Source organism: Carassius carassius, chromosome 18, assembly GCF_963082965.1.
Source record: "Carassius carassius chromosome 18, fCarCar2.1, whole genome shotgun sequence".
NCBI lineage: Eukaryota > Metazoa > Chordata > Actinopteri > Cypriniformes > Cyprinidae > Carassius > Carassius carassius.
Window position 1 is genome coordinate 20,201,686 of NC_081772.1, and position 24,297 is coordinate 20,225,982.

Here is a 24,297-nt window from a genome sequence, read left to right on the forward strand (position 1 = left end):
TTTTAAACTAAGGATGCACAATGTTTGTTTCTTAGTTATGAGCACAAGCACAAAGAATCTGAGCTCATTGAACTCCGATTACTGCAGAATTTAAATGCCTGCCATTCCCAAAAGTCCACACAACCCGATTCCTTACATGTTAATTTTTTCAAGCAACAGTTCATCCAAAGATGAAAAATTCTGTGGTTTGCTCAGAAGAAGAAATTCTTTGACCGTGACGAGGAATAAAAAACTAAATAAAAATGAAAAGCAAATAAAATTACTAAAACTCAAATGATAAAAGCTAATTAAAAATATTAATAAATATTATAGAAGTGTATAAAAATATTCAGTGTATATAAACATTCACTGTTAGCAGCTGTGGACAGATCTTGAGAACCAAATTAGTCAGATTTGAGAATGGATTCACTAAAAAGATTTCACTCAAACCATTTTCACACATATCAAAGCTATTTCTCTCATAAACAATGCCAAGTAGGCCAAGGTTTTTCAGTGAATAATTTAATTTGTTGTTTATTTTTTTGTGTGTGTTTTTGAACGGGTGCAAGGTTCAGTAAAATCAAGTAAATAAACGAAATATTTTTGGCTAATTTGATTATAATTTTAGCTATCAACAAGAGTACAGTATTGTTTGCTCAATTTTTATCATGATTAAATGCACTCTGCATAATTCAGCAGATTGAGTCTGACTCTGAGCCTTGTTAGCAGCTACAGTTCATTAAAGTTTTATAAGCTCGTTCTGTATTAGAAAAAGGATTCAGTGGTGGCTTTAGTATGTGAGCAAACGGTTCAAACCAGTCTGCGCTGGAATATGCTGACTAGCTCGGGGCTCAGTATTGAGCAAGCAACTGGGGTTTTAATGTGCTGGATGAGCAGGGTGTGTGTGTGTGTGTGTGTGTGTGTGTGTGTGTGTGAACGAGACTCACGTAGAGGGCTGTTCAGTAGGGGTGGGTTCTGGCGTGAGTGAGGTTTCTGCTGACGCCTGTGTGACGTTTTCTGTCCCAGTGGAAACGTTTCCTGAGTGAAATGAGAGAAAGAACAGATTTTGACAATGAGAAAAGGAAAAGGAGAATATGAATATTGGTTTCCAAACTGCCCTCCCTGAACACAAAGAGCGCTATTATTCAGAGAAAAGCACCCTAGATTAAACGCACAAACAGGTGATGATCTCTGACAGCTTGAAATTACATAATGCTTGGCATGGTTTAAATTTACCCAGAACAAGGACATCTAAACAAACAGCTTTGGAATAGCAGTCATTTTGCCACAAAGGTTATTTTCTGAATTCTTGTCAAACATCGAGTCAATCCTTATGACTGTGAAGACTACATTATCTAGAAAATGTGTCAAGGCAGGAATATTAGGATTACAAACTGTGATATTTTTCAACTGACTGTTGAAGCTGTGGTGGAACAACCTTTAAAAAGCTATTATAATAAAAATGATAACCGGCCAGAAAGTGACTTCTGAGCTGCCAAAATGTCCGGGAGGATGTTAGTCTGAAAAGACTAAAACTGCCAGTATGTTCACTCACCGTGGGGAAGAATCAGTCCTTTCATTTTATTGCTATAAATTTGGTCAAGTGATTAAATTTTGTGTTATTTGCCATCCGTAATCTGTAGTATGCTGGTATTATATCAGCTATCGAGCACACTTTTGATCTAGATCCAGTATTGGTATTGGCCATTAAAAAAAGAACTCATATCAGTCAACCACAATCTAACCGTAAAATAAAAATATGCCAATAGTGTGCTTTCCTTTTACAAACTTCTTAACTTTCAGCCATCCACTTGACTGCAATCTCTCAAGGGCCACAGTAAAAATATCTTGTTAAACAGTCTTTTCTCGTTTAGCCTCCAAGTCAGACTGTTTATGGTCATGATACAGAGAAGCAGGGTGTTTTTAAACTTCACTTCTGCTTTTAGGAAAGCCACATGCGTGTTTGAACAGCATTTTGTAGCAGCTCTCTCTGGGCCTGTGCGCACACACACACACACACACACACACACACACACACACCCTGGGAGAGTTTGATGCTGGCAAGCGCAGCTACAGAACCCATCAAAGACGTGCTTTCACTGCTAGGCCTCACAGTTCCAGCACTGTTGGCATGTTGACAGCCCTCACTAGTCACAATCAGCTGCCAAGCAAAGAGGAGCAAATAAGTGGAGAAATTTCTTAGTACAGACTCAGGACAGGGTGATTTTAACATCCAAGCACAAGGCCGAGGTCAGGTCCATACCTTCCATTTCCGCTCCGTCCTCTAGCTCTGGTTTCCCTCCTAGCACATTTGCTGCGATGTTGTTTACCATGTTCAAGATGGCGTCTAAAAAGAAAAAAACAATCCAGAGGAAAATAATAAAAACTTTACATTTCTATGCATGGAACTGGGGTAAAAGTCACACAGTGCCAACACACAGGCCAAGCAAATACAATGCTCTTGAAATACCTCGATCACTGAATTACTGAAGTCAATCTGCCAGTGTGCTTACTGCATCGTAGAAAAAACATGAGACTGATGCGGAGGGCACATCACTTCCTTGAATCCTACAGTTAGTACATTTTTTTACAAAAGATTGCCACTGTACCTTTAAGCAAACTGGAATATAACCAACTGGGATTGTCGTGAGCAAAGTAAATCTGAGCAATGTGCAACTAACGGGTTTCATCTTAATTTAAAAAGTGCCAATGTTGTTAAGCACTTCTGTTCATAGTTTAGCTAGTTCAACCTGTAGATTAAAATCAACCTGTAGATGAAAAGCACAAGCAGAATATGGAGGAACAGGACATACTTGTGGCAGATCCCAGCAGATTCTTCGAAGTCTTGTCCTCTGATGGCAGGTAGCCGGGTGGGTAATCTGTAAAAGAGACTTCTGGAATTAAGACAACAGCATTAGCCAATGGACACACAGAGCAACTGGCAAACAGAGACCAAACCACACAAATAAATACAGTCTTCTGTCTAAATTAAATAACTAAATTCTGCCATACAGTATTGCAAAATCTGACATACAAATGAATACTGTACTGCAATATGTTTGATACTTTCTGTGAGCAATCATTTCGAGGGATGGTCTCACCATAGTCTTCATCTAAATACTCGGCTCTCTCTGAGGTGTACTGAGAGTCAGCGATCTCATCATACTCCTCCACCATACTGGTGCCAAAAACCCTGATACACACAAAGATACACATGAGCATCACAAAGATTAGATACATGCCAATATAAGAGTTAGGAAATGTGCAGAAAGTGGATAAGGATTAAAAATCTGCTTGGGAAGGGAGTCCACTGTGATCTTCAGGATAACTTATCTCTGCCTTCTACAAAACAACTATAATCACTCTGCCCTTTGCCCAGGTTAGCGGGGGTCTTTAAAAACATGTTTTATAGCCCCAGTTCAATCCTCAAGGGCCACGCAAAGAGGACTAACTGCAGTGGAAGAAAAAGATCAGAGGGAAGTAGGAATTTGGAATAAATCTTACGCTGTAGATTTCCACGCATTCACAAAAGTTGCCACACGATGCATTATAACACAATTTGTATCATGTGGCTTTTAAAATATCAGAATGATCAGAAAGTACTGTAGCTTCATGTGATTTTCACATTTGTATCTGTTAAGGTCAGAACTGAAAAGCTGACAAAATATTTAGTACAAGTGTGGAATGAATTTATTTTTTTCATCTCTATCTGGCCGTAGTGTATAGCTTGCCTCACAGTATATACAGTAATTTCCTTTAGTGGGACAATATGTCTCTCATAGAGTGTAGCCAGACCAGCCCCTTTATGGGCCTCCAACCAAGACTGAATCTCCTGCCAATACAAACGGACCTGAGAGGAGCCTGAGGCAGGACAGACATTCGAGAACTTTGCCTTTTGAAACTTTTATAAAGCCATGTGTCCTTTCTCACGGTCAATGAAATTTAAAGGGCAATGCGAGTACAGGATATAAACACACACACACACTTTGTATAACCATTTTTGTGTGGTTTTTAAATATTTTTCTCTAAAAACAAAAGGAAAAATACTTCATATCATGACACATAACAAAAAATTCCCTTCACGGCATGAATTAGCCCAAAAACATACTTTACGCAAGTATGTAAATGCCATTCTGTTTTTGCTTCAAATTTTGAAATTATACAGTCTAATTGAGATGAAAAACTATTCATGCTGCAGGTATGCTCCAGACGGATCAGGATTAAAATTCAGTGGTTGCATCTAATTTTAAAATGGAAAGAGTTAGTTGAGTTAGTTGATAGTTGAGTGACTGAACTGTTTCTTGAGCACCAAATCATCATTTTATAATGATTTATTAAGGATCGTGTAAAGACTAGAGTAATGACTGCTGAAAATTCATAATAAATTACATTTTTAAATCTATTCATATATATATATATTTTTTAATTCCAATAATATTTCATTATATTACTGTTTTTATTATATTTTTGATCAAATAAATCTAGAGCGTATAAGAGCTAACAGTGACTATAAGAGACTTACTGACCCCATACCTTGGAACGCTAGTGAACTTGTACATACTGAGGAAACCTCAAATGATTATTAACATATCCTTTAAATACCTGTGCTATTACACACACGGTGTTCATCAGCTAGTGAGCTGTGTAAATGTTGACAACAGAAGCAGACCTATATGGGCTTATACACTTTATAGCGCTTCTTGTGTTTGTGCAAAACACACTTACACTGCACTATAAATGGTTTCTAACACACTTCGAAAGCAATGATATCAAGCTAGGGGCATTCACATACTTGTGTAAGTAGCTTTCAGTCATGTTATATATGTTATATACAGTAGTGGAACTGTGCATTCAAGTAACATTGATTAAACACACCTGATCAGGCTGAGTGGACAGAAGTGTTCAGAGCCAAAGTGGGAAAGCAGCTCAACCTACCAAAAGAGAAAATGAAAAAATAAACCTGTAAAAATACAGTCACAGCCCAAACATGGTCTTACAACAAAACCAATGTTCATTTTACCTTTTACAAAATATAACAATGTCCAGTCCCAACAAAATAAACTTTGAAACTAAACATAAGAATGAAGTGCTGAAGTATTAGCAAAGCATTATGTTTCACTTGTGTGTGAGAAAAGAGCTATAATAGTTTTTTTTTTTGTTTATCAAGAAAGTGTCACTGTATTACAGTTTGTGAGCTGGACACCCAAAGCAGCACTGATGAGATCTAAGAGAGGGGAGCGCTAACCTTCATATATTTGATGAACATCTGATGCAGGAGGAGAAGACAGGAAACAGAGAAAGCGGAAACAGAAAAACAAAGAGAAAGATCAGTATAAAAGACCTGATTCATGCTGTAGCAAGTCAAGCATTTTGGACTGTTCTTGTTCGCTCAGCTTTGGTGACTTGAGCAGCTGTACCAATGCAGGAGAAAGCTAGCTGAGGGCAAGGCTGTAATTAAGAGTACGAAAAGGGAAATATAGCAGGGGACAACAAATAAACAAGCAAAAACACTGAAATAATAAACTTCACAGGAGTCAAGCAGAGCATGACAGAACAGGGCAGCTCAATTATGACAAAGCATTGTGGGAATCCTCCATTAGACCAATGGTACCTCCTGACATATGTTACAGATAATTGTGTAATCATATAAGAACTCATGAAGAGAAAAAATCATCAGATCAAATGTAACACACAAGGCACAAAACCAAGAAAGAGGATCAGTTATGAAACCTGGAGTTGAAAAACATAGGGATAAGTGTGGTTTTGATTCGTTTTGATTAATTAGTTTGTGTGCCACCATTTTATAAAAGATACACACACACACGCGCGCGCACAGAGCGTACTGAACTGTACTGGTTTAACCCAAAATGCAAGTTTATTTTGCCGTTTGGTAAAAAACACCTTAGCAGCTGTATAAGTGAATGTGAATTCTACCCAATTGTGGATCGTGTAGAGCTTTTTGAAGCCACACTGAAACTGCGATTCGGACCTTCAACCCATTGATCCCCACTGAACTCCATTATATGGAGAAAAATCCTGGAATGTTTTCCTCAAAAAACTTTTTTTCCCCACTGAAGAAAGACATGAACATCTTGGATGACAAGGGGGTGAGTAAATTATGAGGAAATTTTAATTCAGGAGTAAACTAATACACCAACGTTATATGCAAATCTATATAAGGTTATGAAGGTGTGTATCCAGCATCGTACATTACGGATACAACAGAGATTTGAACTAGGGCTGCACGATATTGGGAAAAAATGACATTGCGATATTTTATTTTTCTACGATATATATTGCGATATTTTTTCTTACAAACAAAAATGGGGTGAGCACACTTACATTCTCATTTTAAATGATTTAAACATCGACACCATCGCATCAAATGATTAATATGCGGGAGGGAGAGAGAGCAAGACAGCGCTCGTGTTGTTTGAAGACGGCTTGCTCTCTCTCAGTCTCTCTCGCGCGCGTGCGTGCGCTCTCTCTCTTTCTCTCTCTCTCTCTGTCTCTCTCGCGCACGCTCTCTCTCTCTCTGTCTCTCGCGCACACTCTCTCTCTGTCTCTCTCTCGCGCTCTCTCTCTCTCTCTCTCTCTCTCTCTCTGTCTCTCTCGCGCTCGCGCTCTCTCTCTGTCTCTCTCGCGCACGCTCTCTCTCTGTCTCTCTCTCGCGCTCTCTCTCTCTGTCTCTCTCTCGCGCTCTCTCTCTCTCTCTCACTCTCTCTCTCTGTCTCTCGCGCACACTCTCTCTCTGTCTCTCTCGCGCTCTCTCTCTCGCGCACGCTCTCTCTCTGTCTCTCTCTCGCGCGCGCGCTCGCGCTCTCTCTCTCTCTCTCTCTCGCGCACACTCTCTCTCGCGCTCGCGCTCTCTCTCTCTCTCTCGCGCACGCTCTCTCTCTGTCTCTCTCTCTCGTGCGCGCTCTCTCTCTCTCTCTCTTTCTCTCTCTGTCTCTCGCGCACACTCTCTCTCTGTCTCTCTCGCGCTCGCGCTCTCTCTCTCTCTCGCGCGCGCTCTCTCTCTCTGTCTCTCTCGCGCACACTCTCTCTGTCTCTCTCGCGCTCTCTCTCTCGCGCTCTCTCTCTCTGTCTCTCTCGCGCACACTCTCTCTCTGTCTCTCTCGCGCTCGCGCTCTCTCTCTGTCTCTCTCGCGCTCTCTCTCTCTCTGTCTCTCTCGCGCACGCTCTCTCTCTGTCTCTCTCTCGCGCGCGCGCTCGCTCTCTCTCTCTGTCTCTCGCGCACGCTCTCTCTCTGTCTCTCTCTCGCGCTCTCGCTCTCTCTCTCTCTGTCTCTCTCACGCTCGCGTTCTCTCTCTCTCTCTCTCCCTGTCTCTCTCGCGCGCGCTCTCTCTCTCTCTCTCTCTCTCTCTCTCGCGCTCGCGTTCTCTCTCTCTCTCTCTCTCTGTCTCTCTCGCGCGCGCTCTGTCTCTCTCTCTCTCTGTCTCTCTCGTGCTCTCTCTGCCCTGTTAAACTTGCATGTGTTTTTCAGTCCTGTCAATGAAAAAACTTTCACTCTATGATGGTTAAGCTGTGCAATTAATCTGCGAATCACATTCGTCAAGGGCCGGGGAGCAGCTGGCCCGTACAGTTAATGAATAACAGATCAACTACGACAGCCTACATCGCACATCCTGCGATGTGACTATCGTGGATTCGTACATCGCGATATCGATGCTTAAACGACACATCGTGCAGCCCTAATTTGAACCGAACAATACAGTCAAGAGACTGAGCCTGAGGGAAGGGAAGGGCTTTCCTCAAATGTCTTAACTGCCCCCCCTTTCTCTGCCTCTTACAGGGTGCTTTTACACCTGCCTCATTTAGTTCAGTTGAATCACACTTTGTTCGTTGCCCCTCTTTGTGCGGTTCATCTGAGCAAGTGTGAATGCAGCAATCGCACTAAAAGCAGACCAAACAAGCGTACCGAGACCTTGAAGAGGTGGTCTCCACCCAATTGCTATTCTCTGCACATTGTAACAGAGATATATATAACATCTTAAAATATAATTATATATTAATAAAGGTAATAATATAACATAGGTAGTTATATTATTATATATTATATATTATATCAGAGTGGGAGTGTCAGACAGATGCACGTAAAAATGCATGCGCTCTTATTTCAATGCTGTTGATAATGTTGAAGTTAGGTGTCTGAGAGTGGCAGTAATGGCTACATTCGTAGCTATAAAGCCACAATAAGCCAGCCGAGTGAACTTGTCAATCCATCTTGATGAATGACGCACAGGAACGTGAACAGGTTAAATATGACCTATTAGAGGACTGTTTTACTCACATGTGACCTGCATAATCACATGTTGCCTTGCGAATGCAAACTGAACCAAGAACAAAATGCAACATTGTAACAAATTAAGTTACTGATTCAGAACAAAGCAAACGATCTACAGGTCTGAAAACACACTTACTTAGTTTAAAAAACACATTTTATTAATGCAATTCATGTTTAGGTCAAAGCTGACAGAACAGTCATGTGTGTGATCCTTTTCAAGATGTTCACGTTTTAAATGTTTTAGTTCAGGGATCCTCAAATCTGGCCCACGAGATCCACTTTCCTGCAGAATTTAGCTCGAACCATAATCAAACACACCTGAGCATGCTAATCAGTGTCTTCGGGATCATTAGAAAATCACAGGTAGGTGAGTTTGATTAAGGTTGGAACTAAACTCTGCAGTGAATTGTTTTAGTTTATAGATACACATGCTAATGTCAGAGCACAGACATCATGCTCTTGTTTTTAATACTTTGTGTCATAATCCTTTGATGCGTTTCCCCGTTTATCCAATTTATTAAATAAATTAATTTTAAAAAGTTTATTTTTTCTCAGACGTGCACTATGACAAAACATCACACTGCACTTTGTGAAATTAGAAATGAGAAATTAACTTTATGAAATCAGGTAGTTTTTGGAAGAAAAATTCATTTTAGCAAACTGAAGCGACTGGCACCCCTTTTACCTTGACATATTTGGCATAGAGTTGCTCATCCAGAGGGAAGCTCTGTACTGTGCGTTCATCACGGGCATGAAAGGTGCCCAGCTTGATCCACTTATTGGTCGGATACCTGAATTCGAGAAACAATTTTTTAAAGAAAAGGTTAAGTTGGGCTTTATATAACACAGTCTCCCAACCGGGCACGAAGTGTTACGATTTCGGCAACATTCATTTGTCTGTTCATACCAAACATGAAAACGTGGAATTAAACAATCAAAACCTGTGCCTGATTAGGAGTGGGAATACTATGTACGTCTATGTGTGTGATGTTACCTGTCGCTTATAGACACAAGAAAATCTTTTGGTGTAGAGGAGAACAACTCAAAGTTTGCAATATCCAGCTGCTTCACCTGGATTGGCTCACAGAGCTCAATAACAAACCTGTATTTGGAGATGAATAGAGGAAACACAAGGGAAATTAATTCATAATGAATTAACATGCTGACACAAAAACTTATCATTTGATTTAATTGAATAAATGCATGGGATACTTTTAGATTTTTTGTGTTTTTATTTATATTTTAGATGCTATGACATTTCTTTAAGATTTTGAAACCACTTATTTTGCCTACACTAGTTCATTTTAGATGGTCTTACAGTGTACACAATAATAGTTAAGATTATTTTCTCAAAATCACGATTGTTCTTATCTGAGAAACTTCTTTTTACCTTTCATCAGAATGATTGCACTTTCACATAAGCACAAATCAAGACAATCTCAACTCATACACAAGGTTTATCTCAGGCTGTGTTTACACTTTGCATTAACATGCGATCACCGTGATCCGATCAAGCAGATCAGATCATCAGTAAATCAGGAAAGAGTGCATTTACACTTTCAATTCAAGTTTATTTGTATAGTGCTTTTCACAATACAAACTGTTGCAAAGCAATTTAAGTGGCAACACTTGGCAACAAAGTGACTACTCTATCTGGATAACTGATCTCTCTCCTGCGCAATATTTAAATAAGAATTACGTGTCTACACCAGACGCGACCAACAAATCTGACAGTAAACTGCTGTCTTGTTCTTTTTATGACATACTGACACAAAGATCAAATAATTTGCAATGGTAACTTTGTCGCATCCAGTGTGGACAGCCTCAGGCTGTTGCGGCGCGACAACTGCAGGTGCGTGATAATTCAGATGTGTGTGAATTCAGGTTCTGTTGTTCTGAATCCTTATGAGTCTGACAGTTCGGGAGAGAGGGGGCGGGGTTTTGCGTGACATTGACCTGTGAATGGAGACCCGATGACTGGTTTGTGTTTTTTTGGGTAGCGGATAACATTACAATCGGAAGCACGTTTACACTTGTCTTTACAATGTGTATGTGGACAACATCCAGATACAGGTTGCATGTTAATGCCAAGTGTAAGCAAAGCTTAAGTCCATCTAGTTTCCTGTTTTGTTATATTTACCATATAAAACACACACTTTACATTATGAAAACTGGTAAAACCTTAAGAAGCTTCTCCAAAAAGACCTAAAAGAGTTCAATTAAAAGAATTCCAAATTGCAGTTTTTTAAGAGGTTGTGTAAGTGCCAAAAAATGTAAAAATAAAATTGAGAGAAGCACAAATCACGATCATGAATAAAACACAATTAATGCTGTTTAAAATAGATGTAGCATCTCACAAAAAAGGACATCTCAACAAACTAATAGTACTTCGTGTCAACTATCATTTACACAAACAGGAAAATAGACAGTGAAAAATGCATTTCATTGTCTGTTGGGCAACTGCTGCAGTCTGTTTCTTTCGTTATCTGCAGTGACTCACCAGATCTTGGTACTGCAGGGGTTCAGCATGTACAGATCCATGTTCTCCATCAGGATGGCAGACGTGCTCTGAAAAAACAACACACACAAACAAATACACATCAAACAATTGCTGATCTCAAACTAATCAGTAACATTCCAGATGCAGGAACAATATCAAATGATTAATTTATTTTCCCATTTATGTCCCCAGTGAAAATCCATCCTCATCTGCCCCATATGCTCTTTTGCAGTCTCTTGCACTGTACCTTGGCTTCATTGTTGGCCGAGAGGATTTTGGCCCCGCACTCGACAGAAGCGTAGTTATTCTTGAAATTCTTTTGGACCTTTTTGACTGGATGAGGGCTACCATTTGATGAAGTGTGCATAGACAGACCTGAGACCAACAAAATAGGTTACATATAGGTCATCTGTCAAATGTTTTAGACCATGGATCAAGTTGGCCTAGTATGCAAGTATAAGTGTGCAAAGTGCAGGTGGGTATATTTACCTGTCAACTACAGCACTGAAAACAAAAGAGAGACCTATTTGTCATGTATGCACACAGCATGCATGTATTCATTACCTGTAACAGATAACCCTCATGAATGGCAAAATGTTGGATTTTAACTACCAATAGCTGCTGTCATGAAGAAAAAAAGCTTTTCATTAACATTTTGCTGATTACAGCTTGAAAAAACAACTTAAACATCTTTGTAGCTTTTTCTTTATAGCTGCGGAACCCACTGACCAAAAGCAGAGACAATTATTTAGTTTTCTAAGTAGCCCAGGCTTTGAATAGCACCAATCCTAACTTAAAATATTAAGAAAATGTATTATCTAAAATCAGTTTAATACTGTGATCCATCCAGATCTCATAAGCCTCACTTGAACCCAAATTCTATGTACTTGCAACAAGAGCTCTCTAGTTTTATTGTGTGTACTGCACCCGCTTATTAATGATGACAAGGGTCAATTAACATACTGTCAGCCAGTGGTTGTTAATTAGTTGACTTTGTGATTTGAAATGTATAAACAGACACACAGAGATGGGAAAAACCCTGATGAACTAAAGCAAGAGTTTAATTGTTCAGCTGGCCTGGAGCATGCACTTAAGAGTTTTGTTACAGTGTACTTTTCTTCTGAAGCAATCCATTACAGCGTACTTACACGTGTGCATACTGGGTTACGCAACAATCACTGTGCTCGCCACTGAACCGACAAATGTAAGCAAGCAAAAAACAAATACAAAATATTAAAAGCAAGAAGCAGCAGGGGGGGGGGGGATTGGGGGGCAGAAATTCATGATAGAAAGAGATCAAAAGAAAGAGACAGCTTGTGAAATCCAGCAGAAGTGTGTCCTAAAGGAAGTGCGTGCATGCGGGTGTGTGTAGTGATGCAGAAGCAGTACAGGGGCAGTCTGGCATGTGATGATTCACTGATGAGCACGCAGCTCTGTGAGTGTGCACGTGACCCAATGCTGTCTCTTACTTTTCTTCTCCTCTACTTCCATCACTTTCTTCTTCCACTCATCAAAAGTGGGAATGTCCTCTTTACTGGGCACAGGAGGGTCTGTCGCTCCCTCATGGTCCATCATCTGAAAAATAAATAAATAAATGGTCCATTTTGGAAATTCCCTGTTTTCTATTTCAGAAGTATTATGCTGGGCAGCTACGGCAAATCTGAAATTGGTATTGGTCCCATTATCCACTTAACCGCGTATGAAGCATCAAATATTTTGTAATATGAGATTATATTCTAATAATATAATACAATATAAATACAAACTGCTTGTATCTGGAAATAAATTAATCTTCCACAAAATATTTAACAGCAAAACTGCTTTCAATATTGATAATAAGAAAAGAGCAGCATATTAGAGTGATTTCTGAAGGACCACGTGACACTGAAGACTCGAGTAATGATGCTGAAAATTTGGTTTCGTAAGAAAGAAATATATATTTTATTTTAAAATCTAAAATTTATACAAAACTTTAGTTTATACTTTGGTAAACATAAGAGACTTCTTTCAGAAACATAAATTCTTTATAACGTAACTACACAGACACATTACATGTAAGGTCTATATGGTATTATACACTTTTACATTATAAATTATAAGCAAAAGCGTGGTCTTTTCTTCTCTCTCCCCATCACTTTCCCTGTTCCTTGTCTCCCTTATCTCTATTCCTCACTGTGTGTCTGTTAGTGCCTAAACAGCAGCGCTGAGTGAGCATTTGGTTGATTAAACATTTACAAGGCTGTCCTGTGGAAAACTAACATGCTGATGTACTCAGTCCCACTTTCTCAGCCTAACCCTCTCTTCTTCTGCTCCTCCACTCTTATGCTTTCTCTTCCATCTTCTCCATTTAGGCTGTATGTGTTAGAGCAGCTTTAGGAGAGAGGAGGGGATGTTTTAGCTCTGCAGATCTCTAACAGCAGGGTGTGGAGAGCCTCACTGGTAACAGAATACATACCCTTTCACTCTCTACATAATGCGGGGAAAAGGTAGGGAAGGAACACTATGGTGTGCGCAGCGATTATTGTCATCATGTTACGTTCATTTAGGTGGTGTAAACTAGGAAAAACAAAACTAGAAGAATGTATCAGAGCTTAAAATGGTTTTAAAATACAGACATCATACCTTTTAGCTCCACACCTGAAATCTACCCAATTATATGTCATTATAAAAAGGATAACTCTGAATGGATGATCTGTGAAGCCATTATGAAGTAAAAAATATATTTGACAAGATATTAATACTTACACTAAGTTTGGGATCAAAGAGGTAATTTCCTCTTTAAATTCTTTATTTAGCAAAGATGCATTAAACTGCTTCATACTAGTATGCCATCACAATAATAAACTACTTTAAAATATATAAAACTATATTAAATTACTGTAATATTATCGTGCAATCTTGGTGAGCATAAAAAAAAATCTTATTGACCCAAAACCTTTCCACGGTAGTTAATATCTAATATGTTAAGATTGCATATTATATATTAATCTACTTAATTTTCAATTTAATTAATTACTTTTTAAACTACTGAATTATTTATGTTTGAGTTCTTAATTCTATTTTTCGGCACATATAGTGTTCTATATACACCTGCAACGGCAAATTATATTTTTACCATACCAAAGTTGCCCAGCAACAAACTAACAGTAGTATATTAATGGAGAAATTGCTTGTTTTGATGATTATTAATAAATGTTACTGTTTATTGAACATTTGCCTTAATTTTCTAAACGCATTATGCCATTAAAGTGATTTTAGCATGTTTACTGGGGTTTAGTTAATGCAAATCCTCTTGTGAGTATTTGCTTTATCTCTCGCTGTTAGAATGAATTCGCCATGTTAGATTAGTCTGGTAAATAGTGTGTGTACCTGCTGGCTTTTTGAAAGTGGAGGTATACTGGCTTTCTGCCCCAGCTCTGTGAGGTCCAGCTCACTCGGGAGCAGAGTGGCAGTCGGGTCAACGCTGGTCTCTGTACTCTGTACTCCCAATGTGGGAGACTGGTCCTCTGCTTGCTTTTCTGCATTTTCCTCCACAACACTAATAAGAGCCAGAAAACAGAGGAGAGAGAGGGTGGGGATAGAAAGAGACCTTAGTAGATTGCTACACATAAAAAACAATAAATAAATAAATAAATAAAGTATCGGGCAAAACAAGCATTAAAATGGTGTATCATGGCATTGGAAAAGAAAATTAAATGGTAAACCAAAATGCCAATGAAATGATGAAATGAGAAATGAAAAAAAGAAAGGGCATGGCCAGAAGACGTGACTTGATGTGCCTGAAGCAGCTCCAGTACTTGGTTAACCATTGGTTACCAAGTCACCTGATGTAACGCGAGTACCGGAATGTAACCTGCCGTTTACCTGTTGCTCTGTACTCACCTGGGGAGCGTGATGCCAAGGGACTGGCTGAAGGAGGGCACAGAGCCCACCTCACACTGACTGGCACTAGAGTTCTCTACAGGGGCATCAGGACGCGCAACGTCTAGTCCACTGAAGGAAAGAAATTAAATGGTGTTTACCAAGAGAAAGGAAAAATAGAGAGGAATGGGAGAAGGATACTAGTGGATAGAGGGAGGGGGATAGAAAGGATGAGAGAAAGAAATCTGGCTCTAGGTATGGACTGAACATTTGTCCAGGGTGTTCCTGTAGTACTGCTTTATTACATTTTAAAGGCCTATCTAGCCAATCACAGAGCGATATAGATTTTTGGTCCTTGTTGAAATGGAAGAGTAGTAAATGCTCCAAGTCTGGTGAAAACAAGTCATAGTGGACTAGTAAAGAATGTGAGATCCACTGTGATGCAGTGAAAAAAAAAAAAAAACCTGTCCCAAGTAGGTGCGTTATGAAGTCCATGAAGTGATGACTGTGATATGCTTGCCTGATTCAGTTTAAAAGTTTGGATGCAGAAATGGATCACAATGACAAAAAATTTTCAAAAAATGAAATCAAATGAAAAAAATTAAACAATAAATATGAAATTAATGACAAAGATTCAACCACTATCCTTTCCCAAACTGCTGTGCTTGCAACTCACCTGGAGGAGCTGTCGGAGGAGGTGACTGAGGTAGGAGACGCTGACTCTTCTGGGCTCTTCTGGAGTTCAGCAGGAGGTGCAGAGGGGTCTTCTCTGTGCGGGTCAGTCTGTGGAGGGGTTAAAGCAGCAGAGGCAGGGGCAGCCTGGTCCTCTGTGGCAGTGGGCTGTGGAGTTTCAGGGTCTTGCTGGGGCTGGGAGAGTGGCGGTGATGTTTGGGGCTGCGTAGATTTTTGTGGCTGAGCTGATTGTTGTTGCTCTGATTGTTGGATGCTCTGGGGTTCTGGTTGCTGCTGCTGTTGTTGTTCTAGCACAAGGAGAGGAGACTCAAGCGGAATCTGCTGCTCCTCCAACACTTCTTCCAAATGTACAGTCTACAATGACAGAAACACAAACAAAGAGATTAACAATTACACAACAGAAGAAGGGTTTGTTCATTTTATAAAATCTCGACTATGCTTTAGTTTCAGCCATGAGCTGGAAGATCACAGCGATAAGAGTCTGATAGCGATCAGTAAATCCTATTCATTTTCTCCATAAGGGAGTTGATTTTTAAGTAATAAGCAGTTAAAGACAAACCCACTGTGAGTTAATCAAAATGTAAACAAATTATAGAAGCCATCAGCCTGTATCATTTCAACTTATTTTTTTTTTTACTGTTCATGGTGAAAAATTACATTATCCATGATTATGCATTAAAATAAAATAATCAGAGAATTGCGTAATGCAGATTGCACTCAAAGGCGCTCTTTAGTGCCCACCTACTCCCATGAAGCACTGCGAATGAGTCAGTCTCCCGAGTTGATGTTGTTCATAACAAACCAAAGGCTTTGCTTTTAATGCAAAGGGTTTAAAGTCAAAGAAAGCAAAGTGAACTGAAACAAATATAAGCTGGTGTGTGACCTATGCCCCGAGACAAATGTGTGGGTCACATCCAGGATTGAGACATGTAATAGAAGAAAACAGATATGAAGGTTGGACTGCACTGGCACCTGTTTGCGTTTCTCTTCAGGCGGGGCGTCTTGTGAGTGCAATGATGTTTCCTTTAGCGCAGCTCTCTCTGTTTCCAGCCCCACGTCATATGATGACTGAGTGTGAGTTGCTCTTTCCTCTTCAACCTTAAAGATAAAAACAATATTACTTATGAATAAAACTTATAATAAAGAGCAAGAAAGGGTTACGAGGCAGCCCCTGGTCACATGTACTTTTGTCGTTTCGTTGAGAGCAACATGATCATTGTGCTGAAAATCCGTTTGGGCTCCTCGGAGGGGTTTGGAATGACATGAGGTGGAGTAAGTGACAGAACTGATGAGTGAGTTTTCATTTTGGGTGAACTATTCCTTCAAAAACAGGTAAGCTGACAGAACTGGCTTTGTTTCTATGAGGGTGAAAGAGCAAGGGCAAACAGCTATCGTTCACATTTGGCAGGAGCAAAGAGAAAACACTTTAGTGATTACCGGAATGGGGAAAAAATGTGCTGAAGTGCAAAAGGTGAAAGTTTACAGATTTATGCTTTAGCTGAGCATTCGATTGCTTCAGTAACTTTAAACATTACACAAATTGAACTGGGATTAATCAGTCAGTCATTAAGAAATTCTGGACAACCAGAAAAATCCACACCCCTATACAGCCTTAAATCTATAGGGTACACAAGGGGAGGTGGGGTCTCTGTTGGGGCCCCGGTCTGTAAGAACCTTTACAGATTAGCTTGTTCAAAGACAATGTCAACAACAGTCTGCACTCTGAATGAGGAGCTATTGCACAACTTCAGGGGCTATTCAAACCTACACAACGGCCAAACAAACGCTCTTCTCTAAAAGGTCAAATGAATATGATTCCCATTTCATAAAACAAAGTTAAATCCCAATGGAGTTAAGCCCTTTGTCACTTCAATCAGATGTAGTAATGTTTTTTTTTTTTTTGCACTACAATCTTTATCTGCACTGTTTGTCTGTTTGTTCACCTCTTGTTGCACTCTGCCTTGCGCCTCTTTATTTAACTTATTTTTATTATTTTCTTTTTTTTTTTACATGCCCTAATTGGTTTAGTTGTATTTCATATTTTATCTGTATCTATCTGTATTTTTAGGCTCTACTGTTAGTGTTATCTGTATGCACCGGGGGTCTGAGAGTAACGCAATTTCAATTCTCTGTATGTATGTACTGTACATGTGGAAGAATTGACAATAAAGCAGACTTGACTTGACACTCTCATTGACCTAATAGCAGACAGTTTGAGGCGTTTAGTTGGTAACTGTGTTGAGTGATTGTTTTTCGTTACATTTTCGCTGGCCCCTGGTTCCTGCGTTGCGTAACGGCTGTCATCCTGTGCAGGGAGTCCTGGGCCAGAGGAGATCTCTTCTGAACAAACATGATGACAAGAGTGCCTGCAACACACAGAGACAAATATAAGATTCCCAAACACAGAAATGATTTGTTTGTGAGCTACATGTACCAAATATAAGAGCAATGTATCTCTACCATGTGAAATAAAAACTCAAACTCTTTTGAGGTGGTCATGATGACATTGCACTCACATACATTCTCCACCGCAGAGAGAAACTTGCAAGGCTTAGTGATTAGTGATTAATTAGTGAAGTGACATTCAGCCAAGTATGGTGACCCATACTCAGAATTTGTGCTCTGCATTTAACCCATCCGAAATGCACACACACAGAGCAGTGAACACACACACACACACTGTGAGCACACACCCGGAGCAGTGGGCAGCCATTTATGCTGCGGCGCCCGGGGAGCAGTTGGGGGTTCGATGCCTTGCTCAAGGGCACCTAAGTCGTGGTATTGAAGGTGGAGAGAGAACTGTACATGCACTCCCCCCACCTACAATTCCTGCCAGCCCGGGACTCGAACTCACAACCTTTCGATTGGGAGTCCGACTCTCTAACCATTAGGCCACGACTTCCCTTCCCTTTGATGCAAGATTATGCCTTTTTTGTTGTTTTAAATCCTCCAGCATGAAGAAAGTTATTTTTAGCAAAGCCAATTACATCAGAGCTCTCGTGGAAATGGTTTTACTTAAACATAATGGCATGTTCCAATCATTCTCATGGGTTTATTTACTTAGTTGAGAGATAGTGTCTAATTTGCAAAGACTTCAAACCTGTTATGACTTCAGTCAGCCCAGGTCATCCTTAAAAATATTCTTGTTTGCCGTAACCCGACCGAGCCTGTCAATTTAGGGCCGACTCAAATTTAATTTTTTTTTTGCTTTTAGTCCGACCGACTTGCCGGTTGTAAATTTGCGTTAAGACTGACCATTTTTTTTATTTTTTACTCTTCAAACAACTAATACAAAACCATTAAAGTAATATTAATTATATTTTAGTAAGTATTGTAAATATATAAATTGCCTAGGCCTACATACAAACAAAGGCTACGTTCTTTCTTTAAAAAAAAAAACCCTCGTGACGTCATTTATGTTTACACGGATGTCACACTATGGCCTGTGCGTTCGCTTCGTCTCATATTCTCACTCACTGTCAGAGTCAACGGTTCACGCTTGGTAATGATGGCTGCGGCTGCAGTAAACTAAATGTTCGCAGTCACTGTTCAAAGTCATACAGGTTCGGGCACCATAATACATCTAAAATATTCATTAAAACAGCTCGACACCGCTTTAACTTGGCACGAAGTTCTGGAAAAACTGTGCCCAGATCTTTTCCCATCCCTTCTCCTGTCTAGTCTAAAACTTCGAAAATCTATTGCACAAATCGATTGGACCAACCAACACAAGTTTCTAAAACGAAAATAGGAAATTGATTTTAACAGTATTCTCTCTGAGCGCACCCAGGTTTGTTTTTTTTACACACACGTCACACAGCAACTGCAGCTTCGGACACACATGCATAACAGCAAATAATACTCCCGCACAGTGTTTCTCTTTTTACAACAGAAATGTGAATTTTGCCGGTATTCAGACAGTCTCATGCATACAGATACAGATTCGGGCTAGAATCGCCGTATGCGATTTTTTGTTGTTGTTGACATTTCTAATCATAAACACAGCCATGTTGAAGCCTGCAGTAAATGTTTTGCATTATGGCAGTCCAATCTGCTTATTGTTTTTCGAAAATGTTGCACTCCTGTTTGTCATTTTGCACGTAACTTCACGCCAATAAATCATCAGAAATATTGGTCTTTACCAATATATTGAATCTTTACATTCGTCCTGCCTGTTGTCATTGGATTTACCTATATTTGGAGTTATTTGCCGAATAAAATGTATTTAGATATGCAAAATCGATTTTACAATCGATTTAATGAACACTCGTCACTCAAATCAAACAGGATTTTTTTTCACAAAAGTGACAACCCAAGAAAGCAAAGTAAACGGTCTCTCATTTGTAGGTTGCATTGACACCTAGTGGTGGATGCAAGTACAACAGTATAACAGTACCTCAATTTTTTTTTCTTCTCACCTGAAATTCATGCAATAAACATGTTTTTGACAAAGATTTCAATTTGTTTGTGGTCTATATAGTCTGCATCAAAATGAAGTTTGCAATGATGCTCCGGAACCCACGGGTTGAAGACCCAGTCAGTGACGTCACGATATGCTAATTCGTTTAAATTCATACCTACGTAAAATTTGGCAAAATTCCAAACCACCAAAATAAAAAAGAAATTGACAAATGTATTACTATGTACACACAATCAAAAGATCTTATGTTTTAATTTATACAGTACACCTCTGTAAGAAACTTTTTTTACAATTATTGACGTTTTATGAATTCATTTGCCACAGTTTGATGATACATTTGTATTAAATCATAAAACACGAACCAGAAAAATTTATACCGGAATGTAATTTGGGTGAAATAAAAGATTGCACAGGACTTTTGTTAAAATTGTAATAGTTTATAACATTGCTAAAGTAATTCTAAATTTAGAAAAAATTTTAAAACTAAATTTATTCGACACAATTTTGGTTTACGTAAACTCTCAAATTAAAATTTAATCAAACAATTAAAAAAAAATGAATTTTATATATATTTTTTTATTTACATGGCCCTGGCATTTCTATTCGCCATTTAGCTTTCAGCTGCATTTAGTTAAATTTATGCCACCTTGCAACACTGTCCGTTCAGCACCAAAAACATGTTTGGAAATGAATGCCAATTGCACTGACAGCAGTATCCAAAATGAATATTAACTGACACTCTGCACCAAACTGATCAATGACTCGTATACTCTATAGTCATCTCCTCCTGATCCTACCAGTATAAGTTAACCAGCTCAGATCTTCATGGGAGGTAAAATCATGGCAAAAATCTTGTACTATGCATCTGCCCTCCAAAGAAAGCTGTCAGATGATTTGTTAGAGAATGAACAACAGCTGGGGCTTGTCATTGTACGCACTCTCTGTCTCACGCTCGTTTCAGATGGTAACAGAGTAACCTGAGAGCGTCACCTTGGCTAGATTTAGGAGTCAGGTGAACCTTTTCACATGCGGGCTAATGTTAGCACACTGTCAGCACCTCGGCCTGTATGGGTCAAACCCTCAATCAATGTGGAACATTATCCACCTCTGATGGGACTCTACTCCTCATTATCAGGCCTTGTAATAAGGTGTTTACTTCAGGAACGCATGTATGGTCAAGACACACCCACTGTAAGACATAATGGGACCGTTTACAATAGGGAAAAATAGCATAAATGAAATTGTAAAATGATGTTTGTAAGACAACAGAGAAAAACAAAGGTTTTTACACCCCTCTGATTCTATACGCTGTAACTGATGCACATGGAACTGGGTTGATTATTAATGGGTCAAACCTTGAACATACATAACCCACAAAGATATAGCACCCATATAGGTGTCAGTAGTGAGTTATTGAGCAACAGTGTAAATATGCCTGTGGGTCAAATGACACAAAACAATAATGTAAGGGACATCACATACACAGGCAAACTAGTTGTCTATGAGAGCAGCTTAGTGAGGACAGCAAAATAAATCTAGACAGAGAGACAGAAGAACGCACGTTTACACTGGAATTATCCAGTGTAATATATATTATTTCAAAATATATATTTTTTTGGAATGACTGTATTAATACTTACTACATTGTCAAAGCAATATTTGAGCTTTATTAAATGTAACAAACTAAATTATTTTGTGGGTAAAAGGTAAATATATTGGGCGTTATTTTGCATTTTTCTAATTATCAGCCAATATGCTTCACCGTTTTACTTTATTACTTTTTAATCATCTGAAACATGCTGCAACTTTCCCACATGCCGGTAGTTTAGTCTTAAAATTTTGCAGAATTAAAGAAACAGAAAATACTGTTAGTGAACTCCGTGTTATGGTTGGTTGAGTAATTTATTATTAATTATTAATTATGTGAGAAGCAGAACAGATTAGTGGTCAAAAGCACTATATTTGTAGCTTAGAAAAAGAAAAAATTAAATGCAAATGTCCATTCCAGCTCATCTGTAGATGACACGAAGCATGTCATCAGCTGCTGTTATTTCCAGTAGCCAATGTTTCACATAAAGTAAAACGTCCAGTGCTTATTGTGTCTCACCACGATTCTTTCCACATATGTAATGATCTACATTCATTGGCACATACCAAAAGATTTTAATAATGGGAATCATTTTTGGCTTCATGTAAAAGTCAGCACTGAATGAGGATCACTCAGAGAGGTGGAGCAGGAGGCAGTACACAAAAACTCAAATGTAGGTCAAACAGAGTGATTCATCAGGATGGATCTGTCAAAAATAACCCACCACAGAAAGATGAATGAGATCAAGCCTACTAACATTTAAAACTTACATTCCTCCATATCAAACAAGACTCATTGTGGGACTGTGTGGAGAAGATATTTACACATACTTTATGGTGGCAATTATGAATCCAGTCCTAGTAGCCAAAAATCTATTACTACACCGCAGCAAAACCATCAGACGTCATGACAAGAAAATGGGTCAAACCCTTACCGTAAAAAAAGAGGGGGAAAAAAAACATGTTTATATTCTCTTTCCAAAAAGGATCATTGAACTCAAACAAAATAGCAGCTCAAACGAATCGCAGGTTGGATTTTTGCCCTCTTCAGTTCCAAATACTGCCCCTTTGTGATGTTACATAACCTCCCTCCAAGTCTCAAGTGATGCAGAGTGTGTTAAATGACCACAAACAAAGAGCAGAGCAGCTATGGGGGGAAATAAATGTCCATTTTTAGATATTCCCGGATCGCTGTTGGGAAGCGGCCAGACACAAGGAGGCCGTGTGGCCCGCAAGCATTTCAGAGCTACTGTTGCTCTTCCGTTGGACAGGAGGCTTATGGGAACTCAGTGGGAGAAAATCATCTCACATTTAGCTTTTATTTATGAGAGCACTTACAGGGAAGCACAGCAGCAGGGATCGAGAAGACACATGAGTTGATGACAAAGGCAGAACTAGGAAACCGGATCAATTCATCAAAAAATCCTAAAAAAAATATCCAAGTTTTGACATTAATATTATATGTAACATTTCATGAGCAGGAAATCAGCCTAGTAAAATGATCTTTGAAAGATTGTGACACTGAAGACTGGAGTAACGATGCTGAAAATTCACCTTTGCCGTCACAGGAAAAATACAATTGAAACAGAAAATAGTTATGTTAATGTGAAAAAAATTATTTACATATTTGATCAAATAATAGCAGTCTTGGTGCCACCTTCAGAAAAATAATAATAATACTCTTATTGGCTTTAAACTTCTGAACAGAAGTGTACCCCTTTTAAATATAAGATTCGTTTTTCTCCTAACAGAAGAATCATTGACAAATCAAACATTTTGTTGGCTGACTTGTTGCTTAATTTTTACTTCACCAAACAAATATCACATGTGCATGAAATACATTTCATTTTCACCCTTAGGACAAGATACAGGAAAAGATACCAAACTAGTTCAAGTACAAACACATTTTTCTTTTGTTGAACCAAAAGATCATTCCACACACCTCCTCAGATAGTCATCTTCAACTGGAACTCTTGAAGTGCTAATCAAAAATTCACATAACAGTCTCAGTGGATAACCATCAGTGTATCATGGTCATAGCCTGGCAAGAGAACTGGTCCCGATCACCTCCCTTTACAGCATGTTCCACCATGCCAAGAAAGAAGCCAAATTGTAGGAATAAAAAACTGAACACGAGATGCAATGTAAATCAGAATATCACTACCCAGCAGTCATCGTGGTCCATTTCAGCTCTACAGGAAGATCCGTCCAAATAAGTGAGCGATGCTGCGAAATCGGTGACAGGGCACTTCACAATCAATAATGGAAATCAATTTGCTGATGCACCATTTGAAGCAACGCAATTTGTGGCGGTGCTTATTCTCTCAGCCTGTCTGGGTGAGTAAGTTTAGGAAAGCCAGGCGCCCGGCAAAATCCCCAAACATTTCCTGTTAGCTTTAACCCTTCATTCCAGAGCAGACCAGGAGCCACAACTATACAACAATCCTAAACAACACTGCCATTGAGCTTCAAATCATCTACCAGGGAATGTCATTAAATGAGCTTGTAAAGCACACTTTCAATGTTATCTTAGCTTTATTTTATAAAAAGAAAGAGAGAGAGAGAGAGAGAGAGAGAGAGAGAGAGAGAGAGAGAGAGAGAGAGAGAGAGAGAGAGAGAGAGAGAGAGAGAGAGACAGAAGTTATGCTATAGTCAAAACTGACTAGTGCAAATACGAGAGAAACACCTGGACTTCCAAACTGTATATAAATAATTACTGATGAATGTTCATGCAAATACTGTGGTTGCTTCTCATGGTTGATGGATGTGAACTGAACTGAACTGAATCGTGACCTAAACTACTGATTCATAGGCCCTTCCTTGATATTAGAAATATAAATTTATATGTATCATAAGTAATAAAGTATCAAATATGTGAAAATATATTTTGGGTACTCAGAGGTGTGTCGCTGTACCTAGACTCACAATGACGCATGAAGTGAAGAATCAGTTGAAGGGATCTACATGATC

At 39.1% G+C, this 24,297-nt stretch overlaps 1 protein-coding gene across 4 annotated transcripts in view; it reads right to left on the reverse strand.

Annotated features, from left to right (window-relative positions):
- The window catches only part of LOC132092632 (SUN domain-containing ossification factor-like), a 53,400-nt gene that overhangs the window by 6,803 nt on the left and 22,300 nt on the right, over positions 1-24,297 (reverse strand). For 2 of the 4 annotated variants that reach the window (XM_059498948.1, XM_059498951.1), the window contains exons 2-17: positions 17,581-17,686; positions 16,293-16,418; positions 15,304-15,674; positions 14,649-14,759; positions 14,136-14,304; positions 12,236-12,341; positions 11,014-11,141; positions 10,767-10,834; positions 9,261-9,368; positions 8,952-9,057; positions 5,225-5,245; positions 4,855-4,910; positions 3,081-3,172; positions 2,793-2,858; positions 2,243-2,326; positions 927-1,017 (exon numbers count right to left, since the gene is read on the reverse strand). In XM_059498948.1, the coding sequence (XP_059354931.1) occupies positions 927-1,017; positions 2,243-2,326; positions 2,793-2,858; positions 3,081-3,172; positions 4,855-4,910; positions 5,225-5,245; positions 8,952-9,057; positions 9,261-9,368; positions 10,767-10,834; positions 11,014-11,141; positions 12,236-12,341; positions 14,136-14,304; positions 14,649-14,759; positions 15,304-15,674; positions 16,293-16,418; positions 17,581-17,686 (1,809 nt within the window). The remainder of the gene's footprint in view (positions 1-926; positions 1,018-2,242; positions 2,327-2,792; positions 2,859-3,080; positions 3,173-4,854; positions 4,911-5,224; positions 5,246-8,951; positions 9,058-9,260; positions 9,369-10,766; positions 10,835-11,013; positions 11,142-12,235; positions 12,342-14,135; positions 14,305-14,648; positions 14,760-15,303; positions 15,675-16,292; positions 16,419-17,580; positions 17,687-24,297) is intronic. The other 2 variants (XM_059498949.1, XM_059498950.1) reach the window with 2 other exon arrangements.